This window comes from Aquarana catesbeiana, linkage group LG01 (genome assembly GCF_042186555.1).
Source record: "Aquarana catesbeiana isolate 2022-GZ linkage group LG01, ASM4218655v1, whole genome shotgun sequence".
NCBI classification, from domain to species: Eukaryota; Metazoa; Chordata; class Amphibia; order Anura; family Ranidae; genus Aquarana; species Aquarana catesbeiana.
In genome coordinates, this window is record NC_133324.1 from 560316223 (window position 1) to 560331752 (window position 15530).

At 43.7% G+C, this 15530-nt stretch overlaps 1 protein-coding gene across 2 annotated transcripts in view; it reads right to left on the reverse strand.

Annotated features, from left to right (window-relative positions):
• Positions 1-778: 778 nt before the first annotated feature.
• Positions 779-15530, reverse strand: part of ARRDC2 (arrestin domain containing 2) — a 94604-nt gene continuing 79852 nt past the window's right edge. The window contains exons 1-8 of one of the 2 annotated variants that reach the window (XM_073596328.1): positions 14119-14435; positions 9341-9407; positions 8590-8737; positions 6868-6970; positions 6174-6430; positions 5913-6075; positions 4721-4875; positions 779-3306 (exon numbers count right to left, since the gene is read on the reverse strand). In XM_073596328.1, coding sequence (XP_073452429.1) covers positions 3253-3306; positions 4721-4875; positions 5913-6075; positions 6174-6430; positions 6868-6970; positions 8590-8737; positions 9341-9407; positions 14119-14392 — 1221 coding nt within the window. In that variant the 5' untranslated portion in view covers positions 14393-14435 and the 3' untranslated portion in view covers positions 779-3252. Of the gene's footprint in view, positions 3307-4720; positions 4876-5912; positions 6076-6173; positions 6431-6867; positions 6971-8589; positions 8738-9340; positions 9408-14118; positions 14436-15530 lie in introns of those variants that run through there. The other variant, XM_073596338.1, reaches the window with a different exon arrangement.

A 15530-nucleotide genomic window follows, 5' to 3' on the forward strand; every position in this document is an offset into this window, starting at 1 on the left:
CCGAGGCGACCTGCACACGACTTCAGCAGCGACTTGCAAAACGACTTCTGTATAGAAGTCAATGCAAGTCGCCTGAAGTCGCCCCAAAAATACTACAGGAACCTTTTTCTAAGTCGGAGCGACTTGCGTCGCTCCTATTAGAACGGTTCCGTAGTACAGAACGGGACGCGACTTGTCAGGCGGCTAAGTCGCCTGACAAGTCGCCCCTGTGTGAACCGGGGCTTAGGCTGCACCGACACCTGAGGAATTGTTTGCAAGAGTCTAATGTTTTATTTAGCACACTACACTTTAGTGTAGTTAGGTTACTTTCTTGTATTAGCCCCCCATTCACACCAGTGTAACTTGTCATGCAATTTGACAGTTTTAAAAATTGCATCCTATTGTCTGCAATGGAACAGTTCAAATTGGTGCGACTCCACCTTTGCGGTGCTGCTTTGATTTGAAAAAAAGGTTCCACTTTTTTTTGCGATTTCAGGTGCGACTTGTATAGACATCTATGCATGAAGTCACAGTCAGGCAAGTCGCACCTGAAATCATGCTACTTCAAGTGAAGTAGCACGATTTCGAAGTCACATTCAGTGTGAACAGGGGCTTAATGCTACAGGGGCAGGGATATGCACTGCCCCCAACTCAAAGGCTTCATAGTTTTACAGGTTGAGTAGTCATAACTATTTTGTATAAAAGTGTCTCCATTGAGTACTGGTCCATTTTTATCAATGTGTGTATTTTGTGCAAAGAATGTTTTCCAGCCTGATTATGAAAATTAAGACTCACTATGTAGACCATGAATGTGTTTTTATTAGAAAAAAAAAAAATAAATGTACACTGGTCAGTACAAAAGCTTACAAAATTACATGCATTTTTGGCTCAAAAAAAAAACAAACAATGACAAAAACTCTGAAACAATAGATACAAATCTTTCTGCTGTAACATTTGGCATAAACACTAGCACAGCAGTATTCTGTAACATTAAATTCAGCATCCATTCTGCAAACTTCATTTTGGAATGATATTAGTCATTGGCATGCATTAATCATTGCAAAGTTTGTGAAACAGTGAAAATATTTTACCCATAAGAGCAGTATTTCCCAAATCCATCCTTGAATACCGTCAATGGTTTAAGTGTTGTGGCTATATTTCCCATGTAATGTGCATACAAAATATACACCAATGGTGGGATTCAAGGCCAAGCTTGGGAAACACTACATAAAAGGCAATACAGCAAAAGCCATAATGCAAGAATATTTATTAAAACAGCAACATCTTTCAGAAAATATATATTACTCAAATAGAAACATGAGGTCCTGTATGTTTTAGTTTAAAGGCACTTTAGCACCAAGACATGAGAAATTATAGGTATATCAGTGACCCGCAATCCTGTCCCAATAATACTGCAATGTGGTCAAAATGAGGAACTACTCGTCAGGAACCTTTTTCCAGGAATCTTCTGCAACAGTCCACAACCTGGCCCTTAAACAACCCTGAAAAAGTGTAAAGCATGGCTATTCAAACCCAATCACAATCTACATTGCTTGGAAACATCTCAACGGAGCCTTGGAGGATAAACTGGAAATTTTTAAGTATGGAAAGTATGCATTTTGAATACAAAAATTTTTTTTCCTTATATATTAGTAATACAGTTTAAATTCTATTCCCTTTTAAGAATTCTGTGTGGTTTTCATTAAGGCCACTAAATAAAGTAAAGTGGACAGAAGCAGACTGCAGGTGTTTTTTTGTAGAGTGTCAGGCTAGGTTATTATCCATAAACAGGAATTCTTTTTTTTTTTTTTTTTTTAACGAAGGACAAAGCAATAGGTTTCTAAGGCATTCTCACAAGGCGGATCCGCTGCTTCGGAGTCCGCCAGCTCAGCGGGAGATCTCTCCGTTGATCTCCGCTGATCCGGCTGATGACAGGTCCCTCTGCTCACTGAGCAGGGAGGGGCCTGTCGAGCACCGCTGCTTCCTATGGAGAGATCGGAAGAAAAAAACGGACAGCATGTCGGGACGGATGCAAATGCAGGGGCATTAGTCTGCTTTTAGCGCCCTTTCAGGTCCGCCGTCAAAACTGACAGGCGGACCTGAACGCTCCGACAGTGTGAAAGAGGCCTTAAAGCGGAGTTCCACCCAAAAGTGGAACTTCCGCTCATCTGACCCCCCCCCCCCCTTCGGTGCCACAATTGGCACCTTTCGGGGGGGGGGGGGGGTGCAGATATCTGTCTACTACAGGTATTTGCACCCACTTCCTGGAATAGACTCCCGTGGGAGTCACATCCCCTTCCCGCACCCCCCCCCCCCCCACACAGGTCCCAGGAGATAGCGGGGACCACTTAGAACGCACAGCCGCAATGCTTCACTTCCTGATTCCCTCACAGAGAATGGCAGCGGCAGCAGCCGAGAGCTGTCCGACTGATTGGCTGCCAACATCGCTGGACTCCAGGACAGGTAAGTGACCATTTATTAAAAGTCAGCAGCTGCAGTATTTGTAGCTGCTGGCTTTTAATATTTTTTTCTAGGTGGACTACCTCTTTAATCAAACACCTTTACACTCTGATTGTAGCTAAGCAGTGGCTTATTACTAAGTTTTACACTGTATATAAAAGCCTAACAGTGCATAGAAGTCTATTATAATAACTTACAACACCAACGTTGTGTATTCATTAAAAGCTACAGAAAGTGTTAATATGTAGCAATGCTTTGCAGAATACTTTGGCAGAATAAGATCAAAAGTCACTTAGGTCACGAACGAAGCAAGATGGTAAGCACATCCAACTAGTACTCTTCACAAAAGTTGTTGGGCATTAAGCTGTATAAATCTATAAAGTGCAAGAAACAATATGCCTCTGTACAGTAATATTCACATTTTACTATTAATAGGATCATATGTAGCCCTCTTTTAGATACAATTTCTTTTCAAACATTATAACTGTGCAAGGAACTTCCCGATATGCACAATTTCAACACAATGAACAGACCCTTCTTGTCCCCCTGTGTTCTGAAACAGTCTGAGACATTTGCTATATCATCAATAATGGTTCTTCTAATCTCCTTTTTCCACATAAATGTCTCAGCAAGAGGACCTACCCCATCCCTCTCTGTAGAGATGGTCTCCAGTCCCTCCAATCCCCATCTCTGGTACAGCGCAAACCATTCCAGTTTGCTAAAGGTAAGGGACACATTCAGTCTTTAGCAAGAATTATCTGCTTTCAGTGAAATGTAGATAAAAATTCAGATTCTCGATATCTCGATAGTCCTTCAACACGTCATGCAACGTGGACGGATTTCTGCTTCAGGTGGGTTAGGATCAACCTGAAAATAGTTAGAAAAGCCATGAGAACTAGACTTTGGGAAGAAACCTACTGTACATTACATTAAAAAAAAATAAAAAATATAAAAAAGGTAAAAATATTAAATTCTAGTGTGAGCACCTAAAATTGGTATGGAGCCACTGTTTAATAAAACTGAATTCCAAGCAAATGGCACCATTCAAATACATAGGTAGCAATTTTAAAATCCTTTTCAAAAAGGATAACACATGCTCTCTCATTGGCATGCTTAATGTGAAGGTTAAAAACCTGTGTGCTGCTCCCTGCACAGCCCCCCCCCCCCCCCGGACTCCCTCCCCTCATTGGTTGAGACAGCAGTGGGAGTCATTGGCCCCCACTGCTGTCAATCACAGCCAGTGAGCCAATGAGGAGAGAGCAGGGGCAGATCTAGACGCAGCTCTATGTGTCTTATGAACGCATAAAGTAGGGCTCGGGAGCAAGTACGCACCAGTACCCCCCCATAGCAAGTGGCTTGCTATTGGTGGCACTGGTCACGGGGGAAGGAGCAGGAGTGCTGGCAGGGGACCCGAGAATAGGATCAGGGCTGCTCTGTGCAAAACCATTTTGTTTAATTTGGCCTAGTGATCCTGACAGTAACACTTCCTTTCCTAGTGGGGGGGACACTTATTCACTGAATTATATCAATAGAAAAGCAGCACGGTCACTGTAGGAACACTCTCCTCCCTATACCATAGGGGAGGTGATCTTCAGTCCTAACACACTAGATAACATGTTTGAAAGGGCACTGTAGAGAACACAGGACTGCACTGCACTTCTGCATGAATCAATAAAGGTCCCCGTGTCACCCTGTGAGACTTCAGGGGAGGAGGAGCACTGACAACTGATGGGCAATTGAAGGCTATGGGCAAGTTACCACTCCAGGCATTACTAGCCATTGTCTGAGCACTCTCTCCTCTCCCCTGCAGCCACCCTTGGCTGACACAGGGGAAATCACATGACAAGAGGAGCAAGCTTATACATCTTTCTTAAACAGGTTATTTGGCATAGGTCAGTGATGGCGAACCTTGGCACCCCGGATATTTTGGAACTACATGTCCCATGATGCTCAAGTATACTGCAGAGTGCATGAGCATTATGGGAAATGTAGTTCCAAAACATCTGGGGTGCCAAGGTTTGCCATCACTGGCCTAGGTGTTAGGAGGTGGGAAGAGAGTTGTAAGAGTAGTACGTTTAAGCTTTTTTTTTTCCCCTTGTATTGGTTGAACTGGATGGTCTTTTTTCAACCTATGTAAACTGGAATTCCACTTTAAGGCTTAAATAGGATGAAATTTACTTCCATGGTCATTATACTATAGAAATACTGTATATGATCCACAAAAAAAAAAAAAAAAAAAAAAAAAAAAGTTAAGGTATAGAAATACTCTGCATTGCTTTACCTCTGAATACAGTGGAGGGGGTCTGTTTCTGAACTCCTGAATGTAGGCATAAAATGGCCCTTCTAGGATACAACCCATACTGGCATGACGTGGAGGAGAAATAATGTTGTTTCGGATCTCTTCTTCAGAAACTATTGAGGAGTATTCTGGAGGAGCTAAATAAGGAAAAAGATCCCCAATATTAGAATACTACAATAGTCGGCCTCTTAATCCCAAAAAACAAAACAAAAACAAAAAAACAACATGCCTTCACATAAGCATTTCAAATGGCAATGGTTTTACAATCAGCCAACCTACTATAAAAAAGGGACACATTTAATCATGTGTGGTTTTTTTTAAAAAAAAAAAAACACAACTCTGGAGCCCATTCATAAAAGCTTGAAAACAAAAATGGTTTTTGCTTCCTATAGCTACTAACTATATCTAAGGCAACGATAGCTGAAAGCTGATTGTATGCTATAGACAAAGCTTCTTAAAGTGATGGTAAATACTTGGTTTTACTTTAGTTAAAAATAACAAACATTTTATACTTACCTGCTCTGTGCCATGGTTTTGCAGAGCAACCCAGATCCTCCTCTTGGATCCCTCTTTGGTGCTCCTGGCCCCTTCCTCCTGTTTAGTGCCCCCACAGCAAGCAGCTTGCTATGGGGGCACCCGTGCCGAGTCACAACTCCATGTGTCCATTCAGACGCAGAGCTGTGGCCCAGCCCCACCACCGCCTTTTTTCATTGGCTGACTGATTTTAATTGACAGCAGCGGGAGCCAATGGTGCCACGCTGCTGTATCAGCCGAAGGAGGAGAGTCCTAGGCAGCCGAGACACTGCTGCAACATCACTGGATCTAGATGGGGCTCAGGTAAGTATTGGTAGTGGGGGCTGATGCACACAGGTTTTTTATTAGGATAAAAAAACCTTCTGCTTTTACAACCACTTTAAGGGTGTGTGTCAACGGCTTTGGATTTCATTGGCATTCATTTGAGACATTACTGACTCTCAGAATTCATTGAGGGATGCATTTGATCTGCAGGTGACATCCTTCTGATCTTATCTGAACTGCTTCAAATGGGTTTTGCATACCATAGACTTATACAGGGACCCAAAACCCATTTGAAGGGACCAAAACTCTTTCACGCAGGCTCCTAATTTGATTTTAGAAAATGCCTGAAAAGGACCAAGATTTCTCAGATACTTACGCTCAGGATTTTCTGGAACAGTTGCATGTAGCCAGTCAAGACTGACACTGTACTGACTACCCACACTGGATGTTCTGCTTCCAAATGGATGAAGTGGAATGGTACCAATCACCAGAGGGAGCTCCAAGAGTAGCTTTGAGCAACCAGGGATCTCTACACATATCTAAAAATGTAAGAAGAGCAACTAAGTTATACTTTATGGAAGCAAAATAAATAAATAAAATCTAGCCCATACCAATGTAGCAAGGTTAGCAAAAATACCTTCAAAGCATATTCAACACGAATAATGCGACACTGTAGGATAGAAGGTCCAAGTGGAGGTATTTTTAGAGCTCGTCCATGCCAGGTCTCTCTTTTCCCTGCAGGTATAGTGTCTCCTGCCAGGGTAGCTACCACAGATTTCTTGTGTTTCAAGGTACCACGAGCAATAAAGGTCTGAGACTGGATGATGGCTGCTTTAGGCACCACATTGCGACTGGTACAATTGTCAATCTCAGCAAAGATGGGTATGACTTCACCTGTAGGTTAGGTTGGAGAAGATCAGCGTTCAATGCCAACGTTTTTTTTCATATTCAATATATGCCTATAATAAAACAAGACTGATGTACAGACACAGGTAAGTGTGATATTTAATCAAAAATTGAGCTGAAAAATATATAAAAGGCCGTTGTTGAACTCCTCCTGGGAACACTAGCTATCTGGCTGTCTTGCTGATTCTCCAACTTCAGCACTTTATGGAATCAGAACAAGCTGTAGGACAGCGAAGTAAAATAAAAAATACCCTAATTAGCATACATGTTCTAGGGCACTACCCAAGAGGTACTGAAGCAATTCAATCAGCATGACAACCAGGTATTGGCCAACATGTTTAGAGGAAAACATTAACACCCTAGCATTTCTCTTAGGCCATGCTTCCTTTAAATGCAAATAATGGCAGGTGGATAAACCCACTTACCAGGTGTATATCCCTTTCTGTCAATTTTCGCAGTGACAGACACCTGCCCTAAGTTACAGTACCACGCATGTGCAATCTTCTCTTTGGTACCAGCTTGGGGAGCCTAGAAAAAAAAAATGTTTCCATTAGAATTTTTATAGCTGTCTAAACTAATTCATACACAGTTCATCATTCTGTCTGCAACAACTTTCACACTGTCCCTCATTTTCAGTCCCAGTGACTATGAGCACCACAAATAGAAAGTGAATCTCTCCTAGCAGGGACACAGACTAAACCTAATTGGGCTTCTAATCCTTTCACACAAAAAAAAAAAAAAAAAAAAAGTTCTGCCTTTAGATATACTTTAAACAATAAGTTCATCTTTAGTAACATGTGACACCCACATTAAGGGTGTAACCTGTTACTAAAGAAGAACTACTTTAAAACCACCTTCCCATCTCAGAAACAGCCAGGAAGAGTAAGGCAGTTTAACATTACTAGTTTTGTTCATATCGGGGTTTCAACAGAGGCTTTGTCTGTAGGTTGCCTTGATCGATTTGTCTGCTTTTTGCAACATAAACCTGGTTGAAAAAAACTTAAAAAGAGAAGTATGGCCAAAGCTTTCCCTGCCATACTTCCCGTGGATCACAGGAGAGCACTGACTTTTTGCTCCCCGGTCATCACTATCAGCCGACGTGGCAGAGCCACTCCAGGCTCTGGAAGGGTTCCGATAACATTGTCAGGATCCACCAGCTGCCTGATTGACAACCGGCTCTCAGCGAGCAGCTGAGAGCTGGAACCAGATGTGACTGCCCCCTCCCCAGCCTGGGGCTCCATAAGGGCTGGAGAGGCAGAGTATAGAGCGGTGACTGAAAGTCACTGCTCTCCACTCCAAGTGGACAGAGGACTGAGCAATCAGCAGTCAGTTCTTGGACTTAGAGCTAACATGGGACAGCAGCAGCATCATGCCGGTGCTGCAGCATAGAGGTGGAGTATATGCGTTTGTTTTTTGTTAACCATACACTTTACAGCGGGGTTCCACCCAAATTTTTAACAATATCTGTATGCATTCTCTTCCTTGCCTAGATACTGACATGCTGTTTAAAAAAATTTAAATCGCCGTAATTACCTTTTATTTTTCTATTTTTCTTTGCACTTCCTGGTTCTCCTCCCATGGGAGTAGGCGTGTTTCTAGCCTCTCCTAGACTCCTGGGAGCTAGTCTCAGGCTTCCCAGGATGCCACTGAGCATGTGCGGGAGCGAGCGGTGAATGCTGGGAGCACAGCATTCACCACATCCAGGAAATAAATGCTTGTGGGCTTCAAATGCCCACAATGAAGATGGAAACCGCCTGCAGTGAATAATATAAGTTATTCTTTCCGACGAAATCTGACACAGGCGGACATATTACACACAATATGTGAGTATGTAATGCTGAGAAGAAAAGTTTGTGAACTCACAAAAAAAAAAAAAAAAAAAAAAAAAAAAAAAAAAAAAAGGATAGATAGGTGGACCCCCGCTTTAAATTGCCCATGACCAGGATAACTACAAAAGTAAATGTCAAGTTTTGCCAAGATCAAGGCTACAAATTACAAAATTAAAGTTTATATTTAATTGATCCAATAATCTAGTCAATTTTTGCATTTTTGTGTTTTAACATAGTAAAGTTCCCAGAAAGGCTGGCTATACAGGCAAAACCCATGTTCATGCTAGCATCCAGTGCACTTTACAATGCAGGTCTTACCAGCAAATCAGGTGTGTTGATATCAATAGGTTCAAGCACAGTAAACTCCTTCTTTGCTTTTTTAACTGTGGACCATGGACGGTGCAGCTTTGCTTTGACCCAGTAGCGAACACACCCATGCTTGCCTTCAAAAGAAGTCACCAGGTTCCTGAAAGAAATGTCAGACTTAAGTTATCCTTTAAGCCAAACCAGATGTTAGTGATTATACTATCCTAGATCTACTTTAGGAATTCTACAGACATATCTCACCCAGGACAAAAGTCTTTTAACAGACTACATCATCTACACAAGTACTACAATTTACACTTCCCCCAAGCAAAATGGAGCTTTTAAATTAGGACTTGGAAAATTTGATATTTAGATTACATGTGTCGCTATTTTTTAATTTTAGTAGTGTGTTTGGAAAAATGGAATTGGCTTTCATTCACTGGGATCCTCCTATGAAAATTGATCTGGGAAGTGGAATCAAATGTTATACTTCCCACTCAATTCTCTTGCATTCATATAGTCAAATCTGCCCATAGACACACAGATTGCCATTTTTTCAACATGCGACTAAACTAAATGCACCTGCATGAAAGCAAATGCTGTGTGCAATTTAAACAATTTAAAATCATTACATGCATTTACATGATTTATCACTTGACTGACAGACTTCATCATATATGTAAGTTTTTGATTTTGCCCAAACGTGCACTTTAAGATGTAAAAGTGATTACTGTGTTGGTAAAAATGATGTTTATCTACTTACTCAGGCAGTTGAAAGGTGAAAGGAAACTCGTGTCTTCCTGCTGGCAGAACATTAAGAGTGCCATTGTCTGTAGGAGAAAATGAAAGAAAAATACATGTAATTGTGAGCTGCAAGACAAGGATCTAGCAGTAGTTCCTGCTGCAAATTATGCTTTTCTCAGCTACTTTACTTCCTGTTTAAAGAAAGAAAAAAAAAAAAAAAAAAGCAGCATATAGAAGGTACCTTTAAATGTGTGGTTAGTCACATGTGAGACATTTAAATGGTACAGGGTAAAAAGGAAAAAGGAAAACCGCAGACTTTTAAAGAGTACTGCAAAGAGCTGAATAGTAACATTTAGTTCAGCCAAAAAGCAGTGCTACAGTAGATCACGCCACTTCCGAAGTTTGTTCTTACATAAAAGCAGCAGTGGGTTCACTGTACCGTGGGCTCCAGGCTCTAACTCATGAGCCCCTTCCCCCACTAGTTTACTGGTATCAGCGCACACAGGCATTTGTATTCTGCTTCTAACATGCGTTTGTGAAGCATTTCTAAGGCTAGATTCACACTGTTCCATGTTTGATGCAGCGCACATAGTAACACGCGTAGGTGTGAATGGGCTCATAAAAAATTCCCTATCAAAAACTACAGTGCAGTGAAACTTAAACTTGTGTCGCAACAATTTGAACAATTCCATTGCCACAAATAGGCTGCGACTTGTCATGCGATTTTGAACTGTCAAACCGCATGACAAATCGCATTGTGTGAACCAGGGCCAAGTCCCCCTTCCCCTGGGCAACTGCCTATTCTGTCTTAGTCCCCATTCACACTTGAGTGTATCATGTATAAGTCTGAGCTTCTCTTTGTGTGGTTTTTCGCATGCTTTCAGGGGTGAAGTGCTGCACAGGAACTTCTTTGATGAAGGAGAGTGCATTTTTGGCCTTAGACTTTTGATGGGAATTTTCGAAAAATGTGTGAAACATGTGTTTTTCTGCTCCTATTTAAGGGCTGGTTCACACTGGTAATCGTAGGAATGTTAGTTCTGTGCAGTGCGATTTCAGTCCGTTCATTTGAATGGGCTGAAATTGTACCGCACCAGGAGTAGTGCATATACTACTTTTGGAAACTCACTGCAAACCGGATCGCAAGGTACTTCTTTGCCAAGCGGTCTGGTGCAGGCAAATGCGCTGTATTTGCGATCTGCATTTGGGGTGTCATTACCTTAATATTGACATCCGCTGCAAATCTCAACTGCAATGAATTTTGAACGTGGTGCAAAAAACATGCAAAAACCAGGAGTTTCCCGCAGTGTTCAGATGTAAGTCAATAGGGCCAAAAATGCTCCTTTCTGCTTCAAAAGTAGCTAGTTTATCTTTTGAAACTTCAGCCGTTGAGCTACAGGCACCCAAATGTGAACATAGTGTTTAAAAACATGAAATCTGGCTTGCTGAGCGCTTGGAGCTACAAAATGCTCAGGAGTGAATGATAGCTTAAAGCGGAGTTCCACCCAAAAGTGGAACCTCCGCTTATCTGCTTCCTCCCCTCCTCCAGTGCCACATGTGGCATCTTTTGGGGGGGGCATAGACAGTGCAAATTTCTTTACTCCAACCACGGGTTGCAGGAAAGAAATTTGCTTGATTCTCCAATCAACACGGACGGTATTGACAGGGGAAGCCCTCCTGCGAGTCATTGTATATTACTAGCTATATCAGCCACTAGCGATAATCGCATGCAAGATCAACATTGATCAATCAACTTGGTATATTCAGCCTGCCCATACATGGTTTGAATTCAGCAGGAACTGGCTGAGATTCGAACCATCTATGGCCAGGCTTAGTCTGCCTCTGTCCATATGGTGACTTCAATACGTTCTGCTTGCTGATGGGACATGAATCCTCCCATATTAAAGAAAGTATGCAAGAATGCATAAGAGGTACAAATATGCTTCCACATACCAAGAACTTTCTGACCCAGCACAAACAAGTGTTACATAGCACAACACAGAAGATGGGATTGATCGCACACGATGAGCAGGTACATAGAACAGATCATTAAGGCTGCATTCACACCTGAGTATCGTTTTCAGGCTGAAAGTCGTAAGCTTTTACCGCAATTTTGTACAGTTGAAAAACATCACCAATGTAAAAAGCAGAAAAACTCCTGTAATCTGCCTAAAAAGAAGCTCATGTACTTTGAGCTTCAGGCGACAACGCTCGGATGTGAACAGGGGCCATGTAAAATTGCTTGTTGGGCGTTTTGGAACTTTTGAGATGAGCGTTTTACGAACTGAAAACACTCAGGTGTGAATGCAGCCTAAAAAAGAAGGAGCCCAAGAGCAGTCCAGGACACATGTTGACATCCGTGTAGTTGAACTGGGGACAGGCAGGGAATGCCAGCCAAGTCCATGAGGTGCTTTTCCGCAAGTGGCAGCAGTTTGCCAGTCACGGGGTGTCTTGTTTACATCAGGAGCTGTGTTCATCCAGCAGCTCTGAAATCCTGATCCTCGTCATACTTGAATCGAAACCAAATCAAGAGTCATCTAACAGAAAGTTTCCCATCTCTCCAACATCTGTGCAGCATTAACCTTTTAGTGTATATTATCGAGGAATACGTTTATTGTGGAATAGTGTAAAATTATGACTAAACAACTTTTTTTTTTTAATCTGGAAGGTGTGGTGAGGGGCTAGAACCCCTTTCAAGCTTTTATTACTGCCTGTGTCCCCAATAGGGAGATTTACTCTAAAGGCTTGTTGACACTGACCACAGCCCTTGCTGCCCTTGGAAAACAGATCTGTGGTGGATTGTTTTTCAGAGGCCAGTTAGCAGATGGGGGCCTCTTCACACCAGCGAACCAATCGGGTCCACCTGTCAGTTTTTCAGGCCTCTATTCTCCTTTTTGGAGCTGCGGGTGTCAATGGACATGCGTCTACTGATACCCGCCAACATCCGATCAACTAAAATTGGATGGCGATTCGTTCCCCATCTGTCTGGGGAATCAGATTGGACAGTAGTTAGGTGTATAAAGATATGCGGCATTTATGGCATAGAGGAAAGCAGGCTGTGTCTGCTCTGCACAAGTGGAGCAGACATGGACAAGCCACCCATCTGATCAGTGGACAGATTCCCCCGCTGAGCAGGCAGGACTCCAATGTAGCCCTATTCACTTGAATGGGTCATATTTGCTGGTGGTATTATCGGACGATTGTGACCAGGTTATAATTTTAGCTACAGGCACAAAGCTCTGTTTCGGTTATGAGGGGGGGTTGGGCGAGTAGCAAGTCTACAGCTCAACTGCCTATTTTTACCACTCCAGGCAGTGCAAATGAGCCCCAACTGTCCTGATCAGCAGGAATTAAAGTGGCAGGAAATACAAAAAATTGTGAGATCACAAGAACAGAGGGGAAATCTGAGGCTGCGGCTCACAGCAGGGATCCGGTGCATCCCCGTTCACCGCTTCAGACTGAATTTTTGGCTGAAGTCAGACCTGAAATGGACCAAAAGATGCACAGGACTCTTGTACAAATCCGCACTGGAGATATGTGAACCGGCTCCATAGAGAGCTGGCCAAAATCTCCCGCTATTGCGAACTGGATGCGAGGAACCCACATGCAAATCGCAATAGTGTGACCCCAGCCCTAATGGGGACAGCCAAGGGTTGTTCCTGGCCTTACATTGCCCAGATCAGTGTATTTCTGCAGAAGGCAGGGCCAGGTTTAGCAGCTGAAGTACAAATCAATGACAGGCTGTCTGCAGGCAACGAAAAAAGGGAAAAAAAAAAAACAAAGAAAAAGGAGTGAACAGCTGTGGTTAGGAAAAGATGGGTGACCCTAGATACAAACAGCCTGCTTACAGAGCCACTCATCACTCTGCATGTAGTCATTCCCTGAGCGTTTACACTGAACATCAGCCTGTCATCGATTTGTATCTATAAACACCTGGCTGTACACATTGCAAAAATATGCTGATCTGGGTGCTGTGCAAATGAGTCCTATCAATAAAAACTACTCTCACTTGCTGTTGGGTCTACAGGACAGGAAGTGAAAGGGCAATCTCTCTAAGGAGACACAAAAGTGACAGCAGTTGTACCCCCATCCATAATGGAAGTTAGAAAGGATGTGCTCCTCTATGGGTGATGAGCCCCCCTCTCCATGGGTGTGTGCCCTGTATAGGTGATGTGCCACCCTCCATGGATGATGAGCCCCCATAGTGACGAGCCCCCCTCTCCATGGGTGACGGGCCCCCATAGTGATGTGCCCCCCTCTCCATGGGCGATATGCCCTGTATAGGTGATGTGCCCCCCTCCATGGGTGATGAGCCCCCATAGTGATGTGCCCTGTATAGGTGATGTGCCCCCCTCCATGGGTGATGAGCCTCCATAGTGATGTGCCCCCCTCTCCATGGGTGATGTGCCCTGTAAAGGTGATGTGCCCCCCTCCATGGGTGATGTGCCCTGTATAGGTGATGTGCCCCCCTCCATGGGTGATGTGCCCTGTATAGGTGATGTGCCCCCCTCCATGGGTGATGAGCCCCCATAGTGATATGCCCCCCTCCATGGGTGATGTGCCCCCCTCCATGGGTGATGAGCCCCCATAGTGATATGCCCTGTATAGGTGATGTGCCCCCCCTCCATGGGTGATGTGCCCTGTATAGGTGATGTGCCCCCCTCCATGGGTGATGAGCCCACATAGTGATATGCCCCCCTCCATGGGTGATGAGCCCACATAGTGATATGCCCCCCTCCATAGGTGATGTGCCCCCCTCCATGGGTGATGTGCCCTGTATAGGTGATGTGCCCCTCTCACCTGTGCTCAGTAGCGTCTCCCTCAGGTTGATGTACTCCACCTCATCACCGTAGTTCTGGGTGTACGCGGTGCTGGAGCCTGCACTCCGGGACTCAGTCCAGTGCACCTTAGCGTAGCCTCCAGCGTGCAGCTTCACCGACTCCACCTTGGTGTCAGCCACCAGTTCCAGGAGCACCTTCCCGGACACCGTGTCCCCGCTGCCGAACACCGGAGGAACTACGTCCTCGGAGGACTCCAGCACCACCATCAACTTCTTCACCTTGTCAAAAATCATACTGAGATCAAAAAACGTCTATAAAGCCGAGACTGGCTCCAACTTCGCTTTTATACGGAAAGTTGCTCAGTGGGCGCGGCTTAGGGAAACAACATGAGCGTCGGAGCCAATAGCAACCCTCGCCAGTCGTGGTCGGTATCAAAGTGGGCGCGGCCTGTCAGGAGCTGGGGAACTTCAAGTCGCCTTGTGCAAAACAAGCTCAAGGCGCATGCGCCACGGTCGGGCAGGTTACCCCCTTGTGTGGGACACGCCCGGTCATGTACAGACGATAACTATATCTCAGGGAGAGGCTCTGGTACACGCGTATAACAATAGTAACTGTAGGAGGTTGGAAGGGAAAATAGGTCAACTGACAGGGTGCTGCAATTCTATGCAATAGTGTGTGGAGAGCAGGGGAATCCCCGAGTCCGCCTGAAACTGCAGGATACGAAACTGGTTTGTCTCCAGACAGGGCAATGTAAGGAAGTGTGAGCTCAGCACTAATCTCAGAGCACTATTCCCAGAGCACACAGGCTTTCCTGGAAGAGGAGCTCTGAGACACATGATGGGGAAATAACCATCCTCCTCTATAGAAATTAGACAACGCTGGGTGCTGACCATCCATGGGCCTTCCATGTCCTCATTACTCCCTGCATTCATCACATCTACTTTATTTAACCACTTCACCTCCGGAACATTTACACACCCCCCCCCAATCGTGACAGGCCATTGTTTGCTATACAGCACTACGTTACTTTAACCACTTCAGCCACAGAACCCCCTTAATGACCAGGCCAATTTTTTGCGTCGCTTTAACTGACAATTGTGTGGTCATGCGACATTGTACCCAAACAAAATTGACGTCCTTTTTTCCCCACAAATAGAGATTTCTTTTGGTGGTATTTGATCACCTCTGCAGTTTTTACTTTTTGCGCTATAAACAAAAAAAGACCAACAATTTTGAAAAAAAAAAACCAATTTTTTACCTTTTGCTATAATAAATATCCCAAAAAATAAATAAAATAAACATACTTCATCAGTTTAGGCCAATATGTATTATACATATTTTTTGGTAAAAGAAAAAAAAACAAAACGCAATAAGCATATATTAATTGGTTTGCACAAAAGTTATAGCGTCTACAAAATAGGGGATATATGT